Source organism: Triticum aestivum, chromosome 7D, assembly GCF_018294505.1.
Source record: "Triticum aestivum cultivar Chinese Spring chromosome 7D, IWGSC CS RefSeq v2.1, whole genome shotgun sequence".
Taxonomy (NCBI): Eukaryota; Viridiplantae; Streptophyta; class Magnoliopsida; order Poales; family Poaceae; genus Triticum; species Triticum aestivum.
In genome coordinates this window covers 634,342,198-634,361,388 of record NC_057814.1, presented here as the reverse complement: position 1 = coordinate 634,361,388, position 19,191 = coordinate 634,342,198, and the positions used below count along the sequence as shown (strand labels likewise).

The 19,191-nt window shown below is 41.1% G+C and overlaps 1 protein-coding gene across 1 annotated transcript; it reads right to left on the bottom strand.

Moving 5' to 3' along the window:
* Window positions 1-8,757: 8,757 nt before the first annotated feature.
* On the bottom strand, window positions 8,758-17,967 carry LOC123169705 (disease resistance protein Pik-2; the record flags this gene model as incomplete). Its single annotated transcript, XM_044587575.1, has 6 exons — window positions 17,369-17,967; window positions 15,998-16,066; window positions 14,340-15,911; window positions 11,898-11,977; window positions 10,336-11,007; window positions 8,758-8,836 (listed from the first exon to the last, which is right to left on the bottom strand). Coding segments are annotated over exons 1-6 (2,997 nt in total), but the record flags the coding sequence as incomplete, so codon positions are not given.
* Between the last annotated feature and the right edge of the window lie 1,224 nt (window positions 17,968-19,191).

The following is a 19,191-nucleotide window of genomic DNA, read 5'->3' as shown; positions in this document are numbered from 1 at the left end:
ACATCATTTGTTGTTTTTCAGTCATTTACCGATTTGTTTAGAGAGCTAAATGACGGTGAAATTGAAAATCACTACAAAATGAACTCTGAAAATGTTGGAACTTGGCATGGTATCATAATTTCGCCCGCATAGCATGTGTAAGAGAGTAGAGAGGCTCACGGCGAAAACTGGACGCACCTCATGTACAAACTGGACAATCTCTTTCGGAGTATCAGGGTTTCGGACAAGAACTCATCTGTTACACGGGCACTTCAATGTTATTAAACTTATTTGAACTCCAGCCTATTTTTGCGTTCAGTATGCATCATTCAAAGCGACGTCATCAATTTCCAACACGTTCTGACATCATTTGCTGTTTTACAGTCATTTATCGATTTGTTTAGAGAGCTAAATGACGGTGAAATTGAAAATCACTACAAAATGAACTCTGAAAATGTTGGAACTTGGCATGGTATCATCATTTCGCCCGCATAGCATGTGCAAAAGAGTAGAGAGGGTCACGGCGAAAACTGGACGCACCTCGTGTACAAACTGGACAATCTCTTTCGGAGTATCAGCGTTTTGAACGAGAACTCATCTGTTACACGGGCACTTCAATGTTTTTTAAACTTATTTGAACTCCATCCTATTTTTGCGTTCAGTATGCATCTTTCAAAGCGACGTCATCAATTTCCAACACGTTCTGACATCATTTGCTGTTTAGAGAGCTAAATGACGGTGAAATTGAAAATCACTACAAAATGAACTCTGAAAATGTTGGAACTTGGCATGGTATCATCATTTCGCCCGCATAGCATGTGCAAGAGAGTAGAGAGGCTCACGGCGAAAACTGGACGCACCTCGTGTACAAACTGGACAATCTCTTTCGGAGTATCAGGGTTTCGGACAAGAACTCATCTGTTACACGGGCACTTCAATGTCTTTTAAACTTATTTGAACTCCATCCTATTTTTGCGTTCAGTATGCATCATTCAAAGCGACGTCATCAATTTCCAACACGTTCTGACATCATTTGTTGTTTTTCAGTCATTTATCGATTTGTTTAGAGAGCTAAATGACGGTCAAATTGAAAATCACTACAAAATGAACTCTGAAAATGTTGGAACTTGGAATGGTATCATCATTTCGCCCGCATAGCATGTGCAAAAGAGTAGAGAGGGTCACGGCGAAAACTGGATGCACCTCGTGTACAAACTGGACAATCTCTTTCGGAGTATCAGGGTTTTGAACGAGAACTCATCTGTTACACGGGCACTTCAATGTTTTTTAAACTTATTTGAACTCCATCCTATTTTTGCGTTCAGTATGCATCTTTCAAAGCGACGTCATCAATTTCCAACACGTTCTGACATCATTTGCTGTTTTTCAGTCATTTACCGATTTGTTTAGATAGCTAAATGACAGTGAAATTGAAAATCACTACAAAATGAACTCTGAAAATGTTGGAACTTGGCATGGTATCATCGTTTCGCCCGCATAGCATGTGCAAAAGAGTAGAAAGGGTCACGGCGAAAACTGGACGCACCTCGTGTACAAACTGGACAATCTCTTTCGGAGTATCAGGGTTTTGGACGAGAACTCATCTGTTACACGGGCACTTCAATGTTTTTTAAACTTATTTGAACTCCAGCCTATTTTTGCGTTCAGTATGCATCATTCAAAGCGATGTCATCAATTTCCAACACGTTCTGACATCATTTGTTGTTTTTCAGTCATTTACCGATTTGTTTAGAGAGCTAAACGACGGTGAAATTGAAAATCACTACAAAATGAACTCTGAAAATGTTGGAACTTGGCATGGTATCATCATTTCGCCCGCATATCATGTGAAAAAGAGTAGAGAGGGTCACGGCGAAAACTGGACGCACCTCGTGTAGAAACTGGACAATCTCTTTCGGAGTATCAGGGTTTCGGACGAGAACTCATCTGTTACACGGGCACTTCAATGTCTTTTAAACTTATTTGAACTCCGGCCTATTTTTGCATTCAGTATGCATCATTCAAAGCGACGTCATCAATTTCCAACACGTTCTGACATCATTTGCTGTTTTTCAGTCATTTACCGATTTGTTTAGGGAGCTAAATGACGGTGAAATTGAAAATCACTACAAAATGAACTCTGAAAATGTTGGAACTTGGCATGGTATCATCATTTCGCCCGCATAGCATGTGCAAAAGAGTAGAGAGGGTCACGGCGAAAACTGGACGCACCTCGTGTACAAACTGGACAATCTATTTCGGAGTATCAGGGTTTCGGACGAGAACTCATCTGTTACACGGGCACTTCAATGTTTTTAAACTTATTTGAACTCCAGCCTATTTTTGCGTTCAGTATGCATCATTCAAAGCGATGTCATCAATTTCCAACACGTTCTGACATCATTTGCTGTTTTTCAGTCATTTACCGATTTATTTAGAGAGCTAAATGACGGTGAAATTGACAATCACTACAAAATGAACTCTGAAAATGTTGGAACTTGGCATGGTATCATCATTTCGCCCGCATAGCATGTGCAAAAGAGTAGAGAGGGTCACGGCGAAAACTGGACGCACCTCGTGTACAAACTGGACAATCTCTTTCGGAGTATCAGGGTTTCGGACGAGAACTTATCTGTTACACGGGCACTTCAATGTTTTTAAACTTATTTGAACTCCAGCCTATTTTTGCGTTCAGTATGCATCATTCAAAGCGACGTCATCAATTTCCAACACGTTCTGACATCATTTGCTGTTTTTCAGTCATTTGCCGATTTGTTTGGAGAGCAAAATGACGGTGAAATTCAAAATCACTACAAAATGAACTCTGAAAATGTTGGAACTTGGCATGGTATCATCATTTCGCCCGCACAACATGTGCAAAAGAGTAGAGAGGGTCATGGCGAAAACTGGACGCACCTCGTGTACAAACTGGACAATCTCTTTCGGACTATCAGGGTTTTGAACGAGAACTCATCTGTTACACGGGCACTTCAATGTTTTTTAAACTTATTTGAACTCCAGCCTATTTTTACGTTTAGTATGCATCATTCAAAGCGACGTCATCAATTTCTAACACGTTCTGACATCATTTACTATTTTTCAGTCATTTACCGATTTGTTTAGAGAACTAAATGACCGTGAAATTGAAAATCACTACAAAATAAACTCTGAAAATGTTGGAACTTGGCATAGTATCATCATTTCGCCCGCATAGCATGTGCAAAAGAGTAGAGAGGGTCATGGCGAAAACTGGATGCACCTCGTGTACAAACTGGACAATCTCTTTCGGAGTATCAGGGTTTCGGACGAGAACTCATCTGTTACATGGGTACTTCAATGTTTTTTAAACTTATTTGAACTCCAGCCTATTTTTGCATTCAGTATGCATCATTCAAAGCGACGTCATCAATTTCCAACACGTTCTGACATCATTTGCTATTTTTCAGTCATTTACCGATTTGTTTAGAGAGCTAAATGACGGTGAAATTGAAAATCACTACAAAATGAATAGCAGAAAATAAATAATGCAGAAAAGAAAAAAACTATATAATTTTTTTATATTCACAAAGAAACTAAATACAGCAAAAAAAATTACTCGAAAATAAGTAGAAGAAAATTATATAAAAAATTGTTGGGGCGCTGCCCGCTGGGCCTGCCAACCCTAGGGTTTGCAAATACAGGCCCAGAAGGGCCAGCAGGCTCAACGGACAGCGCGCCAAAGTTAGGCCAGAAGCCTGCTATAGAGAGGAGTTCGAGACAGCAGCCGTGCCGGGGCTTTGAAACTGGTGCGGGCGCCCCTCGGCTAGCGAGGTGGGACTAAACTTGCCCGCACCGCTCCTGCGCCAGCGCACATCTTTAGTACTGGGTCGTGGCTCCAACCGGTACTAAAGGGGGGCTTTTAGTACCGGTTGGAGCCACGAACCGGTACTAAAGGGGCAGTTTCCCGCCCCTTGGCCTGGCGAAAATTGGCCTTTAGTACCGGTTGGTGGCTCCAACCGGTAATAAAGGCCCCTCCTATATATATGGCACTTACGAAAAATTCTGTTTCATCGACCACCACTTCTTCTCCAACTACTTCGCGCGACATCGCCACCGCCCCCGCCGCCCGTGGTCGCCGTCACCGCCGTCGCCCTCAGCGCCCGTCGCCGTCACCGCCGTCGCCCTCACCGCCCGTCGTCGTCGCCGTCACCGCCGTCGCCCCCGCCGCCCGTCGCCGCCGCCCCGTACCACGTCGCCGTCTCGATCGCGCCGTCGCCCCCGGCCTCCCGCTCGTCGTCACGCCGTCCCCGTCGCATCGCCGTCTCGCGTCGCCGCCCGTATGCCGCCGCCCCCCGCTCGTACACACACACACATATTGTTTTTACTTATTTTCTGTTTTCTGTTGTTTAGATTAATGTTAGATAAATTACGTAGATAAGAATGTTAGAATGTTAATGTTAGATGAATTATATGGAAAAGATGTTAAATATTAATGTCAATTTTAGATGAATTAGCTAGATATTAATTAGGTATATATATGAGATTTGAACTAGTTGAATTAATATAACTAGTTTATTTTTAGTATGAAAATTAATAAAACAAGTTTATTTTTAGTAAGAAAATTTAGGTATATGAGATTATTTAAACTAGTTGAATTAATATAACTAGTTTATTTTTAGTAAATGCTTAGTTGAACTAGTTGAATTAGTAGAACTAGTTTATTTTTAGTAAGAAAATTTAGGTATATGAGATTTGATGATCTAATTAAAATATTACTATATATATAGCTACTTTATATATTTTAGTAAGAAAATTAATAGAACTAGTTTATTTTTAGTAAATTCTTAGTTGAATTAATAGAACTAGTTTATTTTTAGTAAGAAAATTTAGATATCTGAGATTTGATGATCTAATTAAAATATTACTATATGGAACTAGCTACTTTATTTTAGTAAGAAAATTAATAGAACACGTTTATTTTTATTAAATGCTTAGTTGAATTAATAGAACTAGTTGAACTAATAGAAGTAGTTGAATTAGTTGAATTAATAGAACTAGTAAGTGTTTAATGTTTCACCTATATGAACATAGGAAATGTCGTCTGACGACAAAAAAAGATTTCATTAAGTGCGAATTCTGTGAAGACCAGCGCGGCCTGTGCGACAGAAATTTCCTTGTTGATGATAGGCGCTTCAGCATCAAGCTGGATGAGACCTTCGAAGTGGATACAGTAAGTCACAACGACAAGTCTTTTTTCGTAACTAAGCATGACTTATATATGCTTCATTGCTTCAACTTATAATTTTAAATTTTCACTATTCTACTAGCGCATCCCCTGCCATGCAAGAATTTTTGTCTTGGATAAGATAGGTTTCAGTGCTATGGAAACTATGGAGGTAAAGAGAGTTTACCTAAAGACCGAGCATGCTGGTTATACTTTCAACGTCAAATTATACAATGCAGACACGTACACCTATTTTGAATGCAAAACTTGGCAAGCACTATGCAAGGCTTATGCATTTGAGCCTGATATGGTTATCACCTTTGATATTCGTCCGAAAGATGATATTGAAGGCAATAGAGACATCTGGGTCGATGTGCAGACGCCTCCAGTTCTACCATTATGTGAGTTTCTCAACCATATTTATGTCTTTGATATTGTTTATTCAAAAATAGTTGACAACTAATTTCTATTGACAGCTTATTTCCATTCAAGCAAACATGTCCGGCGCTTGGTAGACAGGACCTACTACTGTCCCGGAGTAAACTGCGAGGAGATAAGTCATTATGTTTCATGGCTTGAGGATCTTGATGCTGTTAAGAGAAATCATTTTCCTGATTTGAAAATCTTAGTACTCAAAACGTGCGACCAATAGTGATCGTATTGAACTACGGTCACATGTATTTAGGAAAGATGGTAAGATTTTTACTATTAGTCCTCAGTGCATCTTTTGCATACATTATTTTTCAAGCTAAACTTTCATTGCTAAGTATATTAATTACTATACGATGTTCTTCAACAGGGACTCCCGATGACAGTTGTGCCTTAGTGGATCGAGACTAAAGGTCGCATGTCAATTGTTAGCTTACGGCCAAGATATCCTACAGTGCACATGAGTGCATTCAGGATTTCTGAAAGCGATGAATGCTTAATAATGAAAGATTGGAGCAAAATTGTTAACGATCGCATAGAAGTACTAGGGGGCAGCAATCAGAAGCGCAGCCCACGATTAGGAGACAGGTTTATCTGCATGCTCCAATATGTTGAATCAGGAGAGCTATACATGTTCTATGCTATTTTACCTGAGAGAGAGCAGCATCAGTGATTTAGCTAGTTATCATGCTCTTAGTACTTGTTGTCCTCTCATGCGCGTCCGTGTTCTTTGTCCTGAACTTAATCTCAAAGAGTGATTTGCTTTTGTGGTGTTATGCACGCTTATAATATGATGATGATGATGAGTTATTATATCATTTATGAAAGAAACCGCATATTAGTTTTAATTGGATGGATCCTAGCTAAGTGATCAAGTATATGCCATATCCATATTACTTAGATCACTAGGTGATCAAGTATATGCCATATCTATATTACTTAGATCACTTATATGCCATATCTATATTACTTAGATCACTTAGTGATCTAAGTAATATAGATATGGCATATACTTGATCACTTAGCTAGGATCCACATGCATCCAGTCGAAACTAATCTGCGGTACTTTCACCTAATGATTTAACAACTCATTATAATGTAAAACAATCACTAAATTAAATTGAAAACACAAAACTAAAGGAAAAATAAAAATTAAAACCAAAACACACCCAAACATTTAGTACCGGTTGGTGTTACCAACCGGTACTAATGTCCTACACGCACCCGGGCCTGGCTCGTGCCACGTTAGCGCCGGTTCGTGCCAAACCGGTACTAAAGGGGGGGCCTTTAGTCTCCACTCCATAGTGCCGGTTGCAGAACCGGCACTAAAGGCCCTTACGAACCGGTGATAAAGGCCGGTTCTGCACTAGTGTATTCTCAAACTTTTTCAACTTTCACGCAATACATGAGCGTAAGCCATGGACATAGCACTATAGGTGGAATAGAATGGTGGTTGTGGAGAAGACAAAAAAGAGGGAGATAGTCTCACATCAACTAGGCGTATCAATGGGCTATGGAGATGCCCATCAATAGATATTAATGTGAGTGAGTAGGGATTGTCATGCAACGGATGCACTAGAGCTATAAGTGTATGAAAGCTCAAAAAAAGAAACTAAGTGGGTGTGCATCCAACTTGCTTGCTCATGAAGAGCTAGGGCATTTGAGGAAGCCCATCGTTGGAATATACAAGCCAATTTATATAATGAAAAGTTCCCACTAGTATATGAAAGTGACAAAATAAGAGACTCTCTATCATGAAGATCATGGTGCTATTTTGAAGCACAAGTGTGGAAAAAGGATAGTAACAGTGTCCCTTCTCTCTTTTTCTCTGATTCATTTTTTTATTTGGGCTTCTTTGGCCTCTCCGTTTTTTTATTTGGGCTTCTTTGGCCTCTCTTTTTTTAATTTCCTCACACGGGACAATGCTCTAATAATGATGATCATCACACTTCTATTTACTTACAACTCGAAAAATTACAACTCAATGCTTAGAACAAAATATGACTCTATGTGAATGCCTCCGACGGTGTACCGGGATGTGCAATGAATCAAGAGTGACATGTATGAAAGAATTATGAAAGGTGGCTTTGCCACAAATACGATGTCAACTACATGATCATGCAAAGCAATATGACAATGATGAAGCGTGTCATAATAAATAGAACGGTGGAAAGTTGCATGGCAATATATCTCGGAATGGCTATGGAAATGCCATAATAGGTAGGTATGGTGGCTGTTTGGAGGAAGGTATATGGTGGGTGTATGGTACCGGCGAAACTTGTGCGGCATAAGAGAGGCTAGCATTGATGGAAGGGCTAGACTGCGTATAATCCATGGACTCAACATTAGTCATAAAGAACTCACATAGTTATTGCAAAAATATATAAGTCATCAAAACCAAGCACTACGCGCATTCTCCTAGGGGGAGGGTTGGTAGGAGTTAACCATCGTGCGATCCCGACCTCCACACAAAGGATGACAATCAAAGAGATACCTCATGCTCCAAATTTGTCACACAACAGTTCACCATACGTGCATGCTACGGGACTCACAAACCTCAACACAAGTATTTATCAAATTCACAATTACTCCAATAGCATGACTCTAATATCATCATCTTCATATCTCAAAACAATCATAAAGAATCAAACTTCTCATAGTATTCAATGCACTTCATACAAAAGTTTTTATTATATCCCTCTTGGATGCCCATCATATTAGGACTAGTTTTATAATCCAAGCAAATTGCCATGCTGTTCTAAAAGACTCTCAAAATAATATAAGTGAAGCGTGAGAGTTCAACAATTTCTATAAAATAAAACCACCGCCGTGCTCTAAAAGATATAAGTAAAGTACTAAAGCAATATTTCCTAGCTCAAAAGATATTAGTGAAGCACATAGAGTATTCTAATAAATCACGATTCATGCGTCTCTCTCCCAAAAGGTGTGTACAGAAAGGATGGTTGTGGTAAACTAAAAAGCAAAGACTCAAATCATACAAGACGCTCCAAGCAAAACACATATCATGTGGTGAATAAAAATATAGCCTCAAGTAAAGTTACCGATAGACGAAGACGAAAGAGGGGATGCCTTCCGGGGCATCCCCAAGCTTAGGATTTTGGTTTTCCTTGAATATTACCTTGGGGTGCCTTGGGCATCCGCAAGCTTACACTCTTGCCACTCCTTATTCCGTAGTCCATCAAATCCTTACCCGAAACTTGAAAACTTCACAACACAAAACACAACAGAAAATCTCATGAACTCTGTTAGTATAAGAAAATAAATCACCACTTTAAGGTACTGTTGAAAACTCATTCTTTATTTATATTGGTGTAATATCTACTGTATTCCAACTTTTCCATGGTTCATACCCCCCCCCCCCCCCCGATACTACCCATAGATTCATCAAAATAAGCAAACAACACGCGAAAAACAGAATCTGTCAAAAATAGAACAGTCTGTAGTAATCTGTAACTCTCGAATACTTCTGTAACTCCAAAAATCCATCCAAATTAGGAAAACCTGAGCAATTTGTCTACCAATCCAGAGAAAAAAGAATCAGATCAAAAGCACCTTAATTTTCAAAACTAATTTACTAAGCGCAAAAGTTTCTGATTTTCAGCAAGATCAACACAACTATCACCATAAGCTATCCTGAAGGTTTCACTTGGCACAAACACTAATTAAAACATAAAACCACATCTAACCAAAGGCTATATGAATTATTTATTACTAAACAGGAACAAAAAGCAAAGAACAAATAATAAAATTGGGTTGCCTCCCAACAAGCGCTATCGTTTAACGCCCTTTGCTAGGCATAAAAACACGAATAGATCTAGGTATTGTCATCTTTGGTATGCAATCCATAAGTGGATCTCATAATAGATTCATATGGGAATTTAATTTTCTTCCTAGAAAGTGTTCCATGTCTTTCCTTAACAGAAATTGGAATCTAATGTTTCCTTCTTTCATATCAATAATTGCACCAATCGTTCTAAGGAAAGGTCTACCAAGAATAATAGGACATGTAGGATTGCAATCTATATCAAGAAAAATGAAATGTACGGGCACATAATTCCTAATTGCAACAATAAGAACATCATTAATCCTTCTCATAGGTTTCTTAATAGTGGAATCCGCAAGATGCAAATTTAAAGAACAATCATCAAATTCACGAAAACCTAACACATCACAAAAAGATTTTGGAATCGTGGAAACACTAGCACCCAAATCACGCAAAGCATAGCATTCATAATCTTTAATCTTAATCTCAATAGTAGATTCCCACTCGTCATAAAGCTTTCTAGGGATAGAAACTTCTAATTCAAGCTTTTCTTCAAAAGATTACATCATAGCATCAACGATATGTTTAGTAAAAGCTTTGTTTTCATTATAAGCATGAGGAGAATTTAACCCGGATTGCAACAAGGAGATACAATCTGTTAAAGAACAATTATATCATAATTAAATTCCTTGAAATCCAAAAGAGTGGGTTCATCGCTACTTAAAGTCTTGACCTCTCCAATCCCACTTTTATCAATTTTTGCATCTAGATCTAAAAACTCTGAATCATTGGGTCGCCTTTTAACTAAAGTTGACTCATCTCCAGTCCCATATTTATAAGATTCATATTGGAAAACAAAGATTTAATAGGAGTCACACAAATTACTTTTAGATCTTCATCATTATTATCATGAAAACTAGAAGAACACGCTTTTACAAACCAATCTTTTTTAGCACGCATCTTAGCAGTTTTTTCTTTGCACTCATCAATGGAAATTCTCATGGCTTTGAGAGACTCATTGATATCATGCTTAGGTGGGATAGATCTAAGTTTCAAAGAATCAACATCAAGAGAAATTCGATCCACGTTCCTAGCCAAATCATCAATCTTGAGAAATTTTTCTTCAATCAAAGCATTGAAATTCTTTTGTGAACTCATAAATTCTTTAATATTATTCTCAAAATCAGAGGGCATCTTATTAAAATTTCCATAAGAATTTTTGTAGGAATTACCATAATTATTAGAGGAATTATTAGGAAATGGCATAGTATTAAAATTGCATCTATACGCGTTGTTACCAAAATTGTTCCTACCAACAAAATTCACATCCGTAGATTCACTATTATTCTCAATCAAAGTGGACAAAAGCATATCATTAGGATCAGAAGAAACACTTTTATTAGCAAATAATTTCATAAGTTCATCCATCTTTCCACTCAAAACATTAATCTCTTCAATCGCATGAACTCTTTTACTAGTGGATCTTTCGGTGTGCCATTGAGAATAATTAACCATAATATTATCTAGGAGCTTAGTAGCCTCTCCTAAAGTGATTTCCATAAAAGTGCCTCCCGCGACCGAATCTAAAAGATTTCTAGAAGCAAAATTCAATCTGGCATAAAAAATTTATATAATCATCCACAAATTCAAACCATGTGTAGGGCAATTACGTATCATCAATTTTATCCTCTCCCAAGATTGTGCAACATGCTCATGATCAAGTTGCTTAAAATTCATAATATATTTCCTAAGGGAGATGATCTTAGTGGGAGGAAAATACTTAGAGATGAAAGCATCTTTACACTTGATCCACGAATCAATACTATTTTTAGGCAAAGATGAAAACAAGTTTTAGCACGATCTCTAAGCAAAAACGGTAATAGCTTCAATTTAACAATATCATTATCCACATCTTTCTTCTTTTGCATATCGCACAAATCAACGAAATTGTTTAGATGGGATGCGGCATCTTCACTAGGAAGGCCAGAAAATTGATCTTTCATAACAAGATTCAACAAAGCGGCATTAATTTCACAAGATTCAGCATTAGTAGTGGGAGCAATTGGAGTGCTAATAAAATCATTGTTGTTGGTACTGAAAAAGTCACACAATTTGGTATTGTCTTGAGCCATCGTGACAAAGCAAGCAATCCAACACACAAGCACACAAGAAGCAAACAAAAAGAGACGAACGGAAGAGGGGCGAAAAAAAGGCAATTGTTTTCGAAAATCGTTTTACAAGTGGGGGAGAGGAAAACGAGAGGCGAATGGCGAATAATGTAATGCAAGAGAGAAGAGTTTATGATGGGTACTTGGTATGGCTTGACTTGACGTAGATCTCGCCGGCAACGGCGCCAGAAATCCTTCTTGCTACCTCTTGAGCTTGCATTGGTTTTTCCCTTGAATAGGAAAGGGTGATGCAGCAAAGTAGCGTAAGTATTTCCCTCAATTTGGTAACCAAGGTATCAATCTAGTAGGAGACAACGCACAAGTTACTGAATACCTGCACAAACAATCAACAGCTTGCACCCAACACGATAAAGGGGTTGTCAATCCCTTCACGGTTACTTGCAAAAGTGAGATCTGATAGAGATAGATAAATTGTAAAGTAAATATTTTTGGTATTTTTGGTTTGTAGATCGGAAAGTAAAAGATTGCAAAATAGTACTCGGAAACTAGTATGATGTAAAAGAGATTCAATATAATGGAAAAGAGACCTGGGGGCCATAGGTTTCACTAGTGGCTTCTCTCAAGATAGCAAATATTATGGTGGGTGAACAAATTATTGCCGAGCACTTGATAGAAAAGCGCAAAGTTATGACGATATCTAAGGCAATGATCATGAACATAGGCATCACGTCCATGTCAAGTAGACCGAAACGATTTTGCAGCTACTACTATTACTCCACGCATCGACCGACTCCTTCCTGCATCTAGAGTATTAAGTTCATAAAGAACAGAGTAACGCATTAAGTAAGATGACATGATGTAGAGGAATTAACTCAAGCAATATGATGAAAACCCCATCTTTTTATCCTCAATGGCAACAATACAATACTGCCTTGCTGCCTCTACTGTCACTGGGAAAGGACACCGCAAGATTGAACCCAAAGATAAGCACTTCTCTCATTGCAAGAAACATCAATCTAGTAGGCTAAACTAAACCGATAATTCGAAGAGACTTGCAAAGATATCAAATCATGCATATAAGAATTCGGAGAAGAACCAAATAATATTGATAGATAACAATTCATCGGATCTCGGCAAACACACCGCAAAAGAATATTACATCGAATAGATCTCCAAGAACACCGAGGAGAACATGGTATTGAGAATCAAAGAGAGAGAACAAGCCATCTAGCTACTAGCTATGGACGCGTAGGTCTGTGGTAAACTACTCACGCATCATCGGAGAGGCAATGGTGTTGATGTAGAAGCCCTCTGTGATCGAATCCCCCTCCGGCAGGACACCAGAGAAGGTCCCTAGATGGGATCTCACGGGTACAGAAGGTTGCGGTGGTGGAAAAGTGGTTTCGTGGCTCCCCTGGATGTTTACAGGGTATAAGAGTATATATAGGCGAAGGAGCTAGGTCAGGAGAGCCACGAGGGGCCCATGAGGTAGGGGGCGCGCCCTCCTGCCTCGTGGATGTCTTGTTGCGTCTCCGACTTCATCTCCAAGTCTTCTGGTTTCCTTCTGGTCCAAGAAAGATCATCGCGAAAGTTTCATTCCGTTTGAACTCTGTTTGGTATTCCTTTTATACGAAACTCTAAAATAGGCAACAACAAAAAGAAACTGGCACTGGGCTCGCGGTTAATAGGTTAGTCCCAAAAATAATATAAAATAGCATATAAATGCCTATTAAACATCTAAAATAGATAATATAATAGCATGGAACAATCAAAATTATAAATACGTTGGAGACGTATCAACATTTCGTGGAAACTACAGCCGGTCAGTTCAGTTTGTTGCCGAAGCATAAAATGCTTGCCTTCATAAATAGCTTACAAGATTTAGAAAATAGCTTAGGTGACACATGCAATAGAAACTTGCATAAGGGACGCAAATGTCTAAGAAGAGAATAAGAAAAATAGGTCATGTGTTCGACATGCATCAGGAAAACCCAATGTTTGTGCTCGTAGTTGAATACAAACAATGGGATGAAAAACCTGATGCACCAAACCCTTTATTCCACACACAATGTAACAAAAGGTCTTATAGCTAGTATCACTGTTGAGGATATCGCTTGTCATTAGCGTTTCGGTCGGCTGAGGATTAGAAATTAATTGGAAATCAGTCGATTATTGATTTTATCAATCGACAACTAATCAGCCAGTTTTTGCTGCAATTCCCAGGTTCCAAGCAATAATAATGTAAAAATGGAAACAATCACCAGTGTGCTCCAGCCTTTAGATAGAAAAACACTACATCAGTACATAACTACATATTACATGTTAAACAATGAGTCATTGAAAAATAAAATAGGACAACACTACAACACATGTCCAGTTGAATGGGGGATGAACTGTGTTGTGGGGGAGGCCACTGAAGGGAAGGCCATGTTTTAAGGTTTCTGACCATAGGGGCCCAGCCTAATTAATTTCTAGATTCCTGATTAATCGCTTGTCACGGCGATAAATTGGTCCAAATGGTAAATAGCAAAGATAAGGTGTAATCTCAGCAGTCACCCACCGATAAGCAATAAATTGTAAGATAAATCAGTGAATCAGATGACATTTTAAACATCCTAGTATAAGGTGTCCACTATCAGTATTCTCGAAATAAGTTGTAGAGCCGTGGTAAATGGCAGAGCACGGAGTCAGGGAAACAAACGTGTAGCTCAGCTTACTTGATCTTCTTGCTGCTGTGGAGGAAAAAAGGGGGGGATCCGTAAATCACACGATGTAGTGCAGTGGAATGAAGAAACCAGCGGGCCAAGATGTATACCTCTAGCGCATTCTCCTCCAACATGACCAAAGGAATGAAGAAACCAGCGGGCCTTCCCCTCTTTCTTTCCTCCTCGTCCTTGAACATAAGATGTTCATCTTTTCTATGGAGATGGAGTTGAAGAGTCTGACGGTTGGGATGCAAGGTGACTGCTTTTTCAACGGGACCCTCCAGGGCCTCCACCTCCTCTAGAGTTGCACCAACACACCAAGTTTCGACCTGGAGTTGTGCAAGGCTTGAAAGATGCTGGATGCCCATGCCAACACCATCACTATACCTCAACCTCACTAGCCTTGCGCGCCAGGAAAGATGGAGCCGCCGGAGTGCTGTCATAGCACCTGCTGCAAATTCTATCCCCTTTTCTCCGTATGATATGTTACAGTGGAAGTGGAACACCTCTAGGAGCTTGAATCCGTTACTACCAACATTCATGGGACTCATGACGCCACGTAACCCTACCGATAGCTGCAGATAGGCGAGAGAAGGCATACCCATGAGAATGTGGAGACCTTCCTCATCAGATTGTGTGACTGCTATCTCCAATTTCACGATGTTGGTTAGGGAGGCCATTCCCTTGGGAACCCTTTCCATGTCATGCACTAGTTTAAGATCTTGGAGGAGTGGAAAGGTGCAACATGGATCCCTGAATATAATGTTTCCCATATCTCCGTTAGTATGAAGATACTGAAGGTTGTATTTACCCAACTTATTTAGAGACGACCCCAGTGTTTCTCGATAGCATTTAACATTCCCGAAATTCACACGCCACCACCCCCATAACCGACTCATCGAAATCTTTCTCAATTTTGTTAGATGTCCAAACTCTTCCAAAAATTTCTCAGGATTGTCAACTTTATAGATATCTGACACTTCCTCCAGGGCTCGCATGTTCCCAAACATATCAGCAGAAAACACAAAGTCATCGTTGTCAATCAATAGGGGCACCAGTTTCTGTAGTCGGGATATTGTTGATGGCAGTCTTCTAATACGACTGCCCCGCAAATCAAGTGTCTCTAAGTTCTGTAGCTTTCCAATATCTGCAGGAAGCTCTGTGATTCCTAGTCCGTGCATCCTCAAATACCTCAGTTGGTAGAAACTTCCTATATTTCTTATATGCTTGTTTTCCCACGACGAATAATCCTTGTATATATCAAACACACGCAAGGACAGGAAGTCCACAAGTGGTGGTATCTCCTTTGTTTCTTCAAACACATTCAATGAGCGAACATGTAACTTGCTTCTTATGATGGATTGGATTGTCCCTTTCTGTTCAAGCCCACTAGATTGCAGGGAGAGTCGACGCATCTTGGTTGGCAACGAATTGCACACACCGTTCAAAACAGTGGCGAAATTCTCTTCAGTTGATCGAGAAATTATAAGGTCAAGCACCATATCATGAACCTGACAATATTTCTCTTCAAAACTGTCAACATCAACTGTCTGGATCATACTTCTGTTGAAAAGTTCATTAAAACAACTCTCTGCTTCTTGATTCAAATTTCCCTGTTTTGAAGTAATAAACCCTTCGGCTATCCATTTCCATTTCAGTTCTTCACACGAGATTTCCGCATCCTCTGGATATATACATAAGTACAACAAACAAGTCTTCAAGTGGTGTGGGAGATTCCAATAACTAAGTAACAATATATGTGACATACCCTTTCCACCATCATCACTCTCATATGAAAGACCTGCACCAATGGAATATTGGAGTCTCTCCCATTCATCTGCGTTTTGAGGTTTATTGGCTAGCAAACTCGCAATGGTAATTATAGCCAATGGCGGACCACCACATTTTTTTAAGATCCTAGCTGAAACCAGGGGCGGAGCCAGGATTTAGACATAGGGGGGGCGAGACGACGGTGAAGCTAATTTTTTTTTATGTCTCACAAACCATCAAAGAGTTCTATATCCACATATCAGTCACATTTAACTTTGCCTGGGCGGGCATGCATAAAGCATGTCTAGCTATAGCTAATAGTGTTGAATAATTCCACATACACAGCACGTAGATGAAGTTCTCCAAAATATGGCATAAAGTATCTTGTTACAAAACATTATCATATTTATGTTTAAGATATGCGAACATGACCAATCGTTGTATGTATAACTGAATGGCTTGATTTCGCTTGCACTCATACACCTTTGAAAGAAAAATCATCACTGCCTGGGACACCACTCAAATTTACTTGATAGTTTACTAACGTGCAGACATAGTTAAACATAAAAAATCAAATTGCGTGTGATCAAGGTCGCCAAAATACATACCTTATAGAGTATCAAATCCATCCCCTCTCCGTCCCATGCATGTGCTCGTCATAATAACTGGTCAGTGTGTAGGCGGGCATGCGACCAAATCGCTGGTTAACTTTGCTCAACGAAGCATCGAGGGATCCGTGCTTCTGAAAGATTGCTTGTGACTGTGCCCTAGCGTGGAGATGACGGCCAATAGCAACGCTTGATTAAGCCCTGGGTGTGGGCGGCGGCGGCGGCGGCGGCAACAGATCGTCGAACAGCCCCGAAGAGAAACTGAACGGATGTACGTGTAGATGCGACTATTGCGCATGGTCATTGATCAATCGCTGATTGGATTGATGCGTCCATCACGGAAAACCAATGCCTTTTCTGGGTTATTTGCCATGGGCTTGGGCCAGCCAACATTGGCTCTACCGCGCATGCCATTGGCTTGGGCCAGCCTAGAATAAAGAAGGCCTGTGCGCCTTTTGGTAGCTACTAGGCCGGAACTAATCAAAGAATACACGGTAGATTAGTACTAGTCCCCTCCAAAAATCCATGGGGGTGGCCGATCCATGGGGGGGGGGGGGGGGGGGGGGGGTCTGGCCCCCGCTCGCCCCCCCAGTGGCTCCGCCTCTGGCTGAAACCTTTTCTAGTTGAGGAGGGAAGGAGCTTTCTGAGTCGAAAATTCTCTTAAAGAACAATATTCGGGGAATCAACATCATTCAAAGGTAGCATTTGATAGAGCCGACCACCTTGAGCTGCTCGCTCTCCTCCGTCAACCAAGAGATAACCTGGTCCCTAAGGCCGTCTATGGCCACCAAGCCCTTGGCCACTCCGTGGAACGCAGCTAACCGGGGATCTATTGCCACGACCCTTGTTGGACTTACAATATACTTGTCGAGGTTTAGCCTCTGCCGCCGTCGGTTCTCCTCCTCAACGCGGGCCTTGAGCTCCTTGATCTGGCTGCCGATTCCATGGCGCTCAAAGAGAGTCTTGAGCTGGCGCACTGTCTTCTTCCTGAACCTGGGCTTGGCGTCACCATTCCCAAGACGGAGCATGAAGCGGTGGATGCACTCCTCCATGTCGTAGCTGAGGTCGCGCATGGTGCCCTTCCAGTCCTTGGCCAGCTCGTCGAGCTCTTCCATGTCTGCCAGTGTGTCCACCAGGATCTGCATCCTGCGGAGCTCACGCTCGAGGAAGGCGATGTCCTTGCGTACCCTCTTGAGCATCGTGTACTCGTGGCCGAGCAAGGTGGCGAGCTTGCCGATGACGGAGCCCAACGCCCCCGTCCCGACGCCCACGCCCAAGCCCACCATCTTCCTCTCTTGCGGCTGCTACACAAGTGCCATGGCTGGTGCCTGGTGGTATTTGTTTGATGGTTGAGTAATGGTCGTGAGCAGAGCGAGGCGCTAGTGAGGAGCGTGGTGTGCATATATGCGTGTGGACGGGCTTTTTTCACGATGGGAATGGGACGTGGAAGCCAGGCTACCAAGTAACCCGAGCAAACGTGATAAGATGAACAATTATCGTGACCAGTTAGTTCGTGTACCATATGGGAAGGCGGGATGAACCATCGGACATGGATTTCATGGTGCTAATCAAGAATGGAGTTGCTAAATCTGAGTCGACTGAGACATAACCAAGTCTCAGTTATGCTATAGGGAAACGTTTCCAGCCGGTGCGCCGGCGGAACGTTTCAGCCGGTCGCGCACGAGTCGTAGATGTAGACTGAAATTGCCTGCCCATCTGCTGACACGCGTCCCTCCGCACCGTTCTATCCAGCCCCACCTTTTCATTTGGTCCACACACGTTCCCCGCAGCCCCGAAGCTCCTGGACCACCCGTGTCTTATCTTCTTCCCTGTAACTTTTTCTCTCTTTCATTGCCTGGCTGCTCTGTTTCCATGGCGCTGCCATGGATTTTTCTCAGGCCGTCCTCCTCTCATCTCTTCTTTCCTTCACCTTTTAGTTGCGTGCTGGGAACAGAGCTATCCTCTGCTGCGAGCGATGGCCGGAGCTGAGCGAGCTGCAATCACGACGGTGCTGCAATCAGCGCTCGTCGCCATGGCCGTCCGCAACTGATTGCGCTGCTCTTCATGGCCGCCGCATCAGATTTTTGCTACAACCATGCTTTGATTTTGCTGAAACCAGTCCATGTTTTTGCTACCACCCACCCCCACACCCCCTCCCCAAAATCTGCTACCACGGTAATTTATGCTGGAACCGATGAACCATTTTGCTACATCTGTTTTTGCTTTTGTTACTACCGGTGTTTTATGGATTTTTGCTACATCCATCTTCATGACATGGTCTGTTTTTCCAATCGATTTTTGCTACAACCATGCTTTGATTTTGCTGGAACCAGACCATGTTTTTGCTACCACCCACCCACCCAAAAATCTGCGGCCACGGTGTTTTTTGCTGCATTTGTGTTTTTTTGCTGGAACCATAATCAGATTTTGCTGGAACCATGTAATTTTTTTGCGACAAGCATATCAATGTTTTGCTGAAAACCATCTCATTTTTTGCTGGAACCACACAATGTTTTTGCTGGAACCATATAATGTTTTGCTGGAACCTTGTTTTTTGCTGGAATGTCTCCGCTTTTTTGCTACC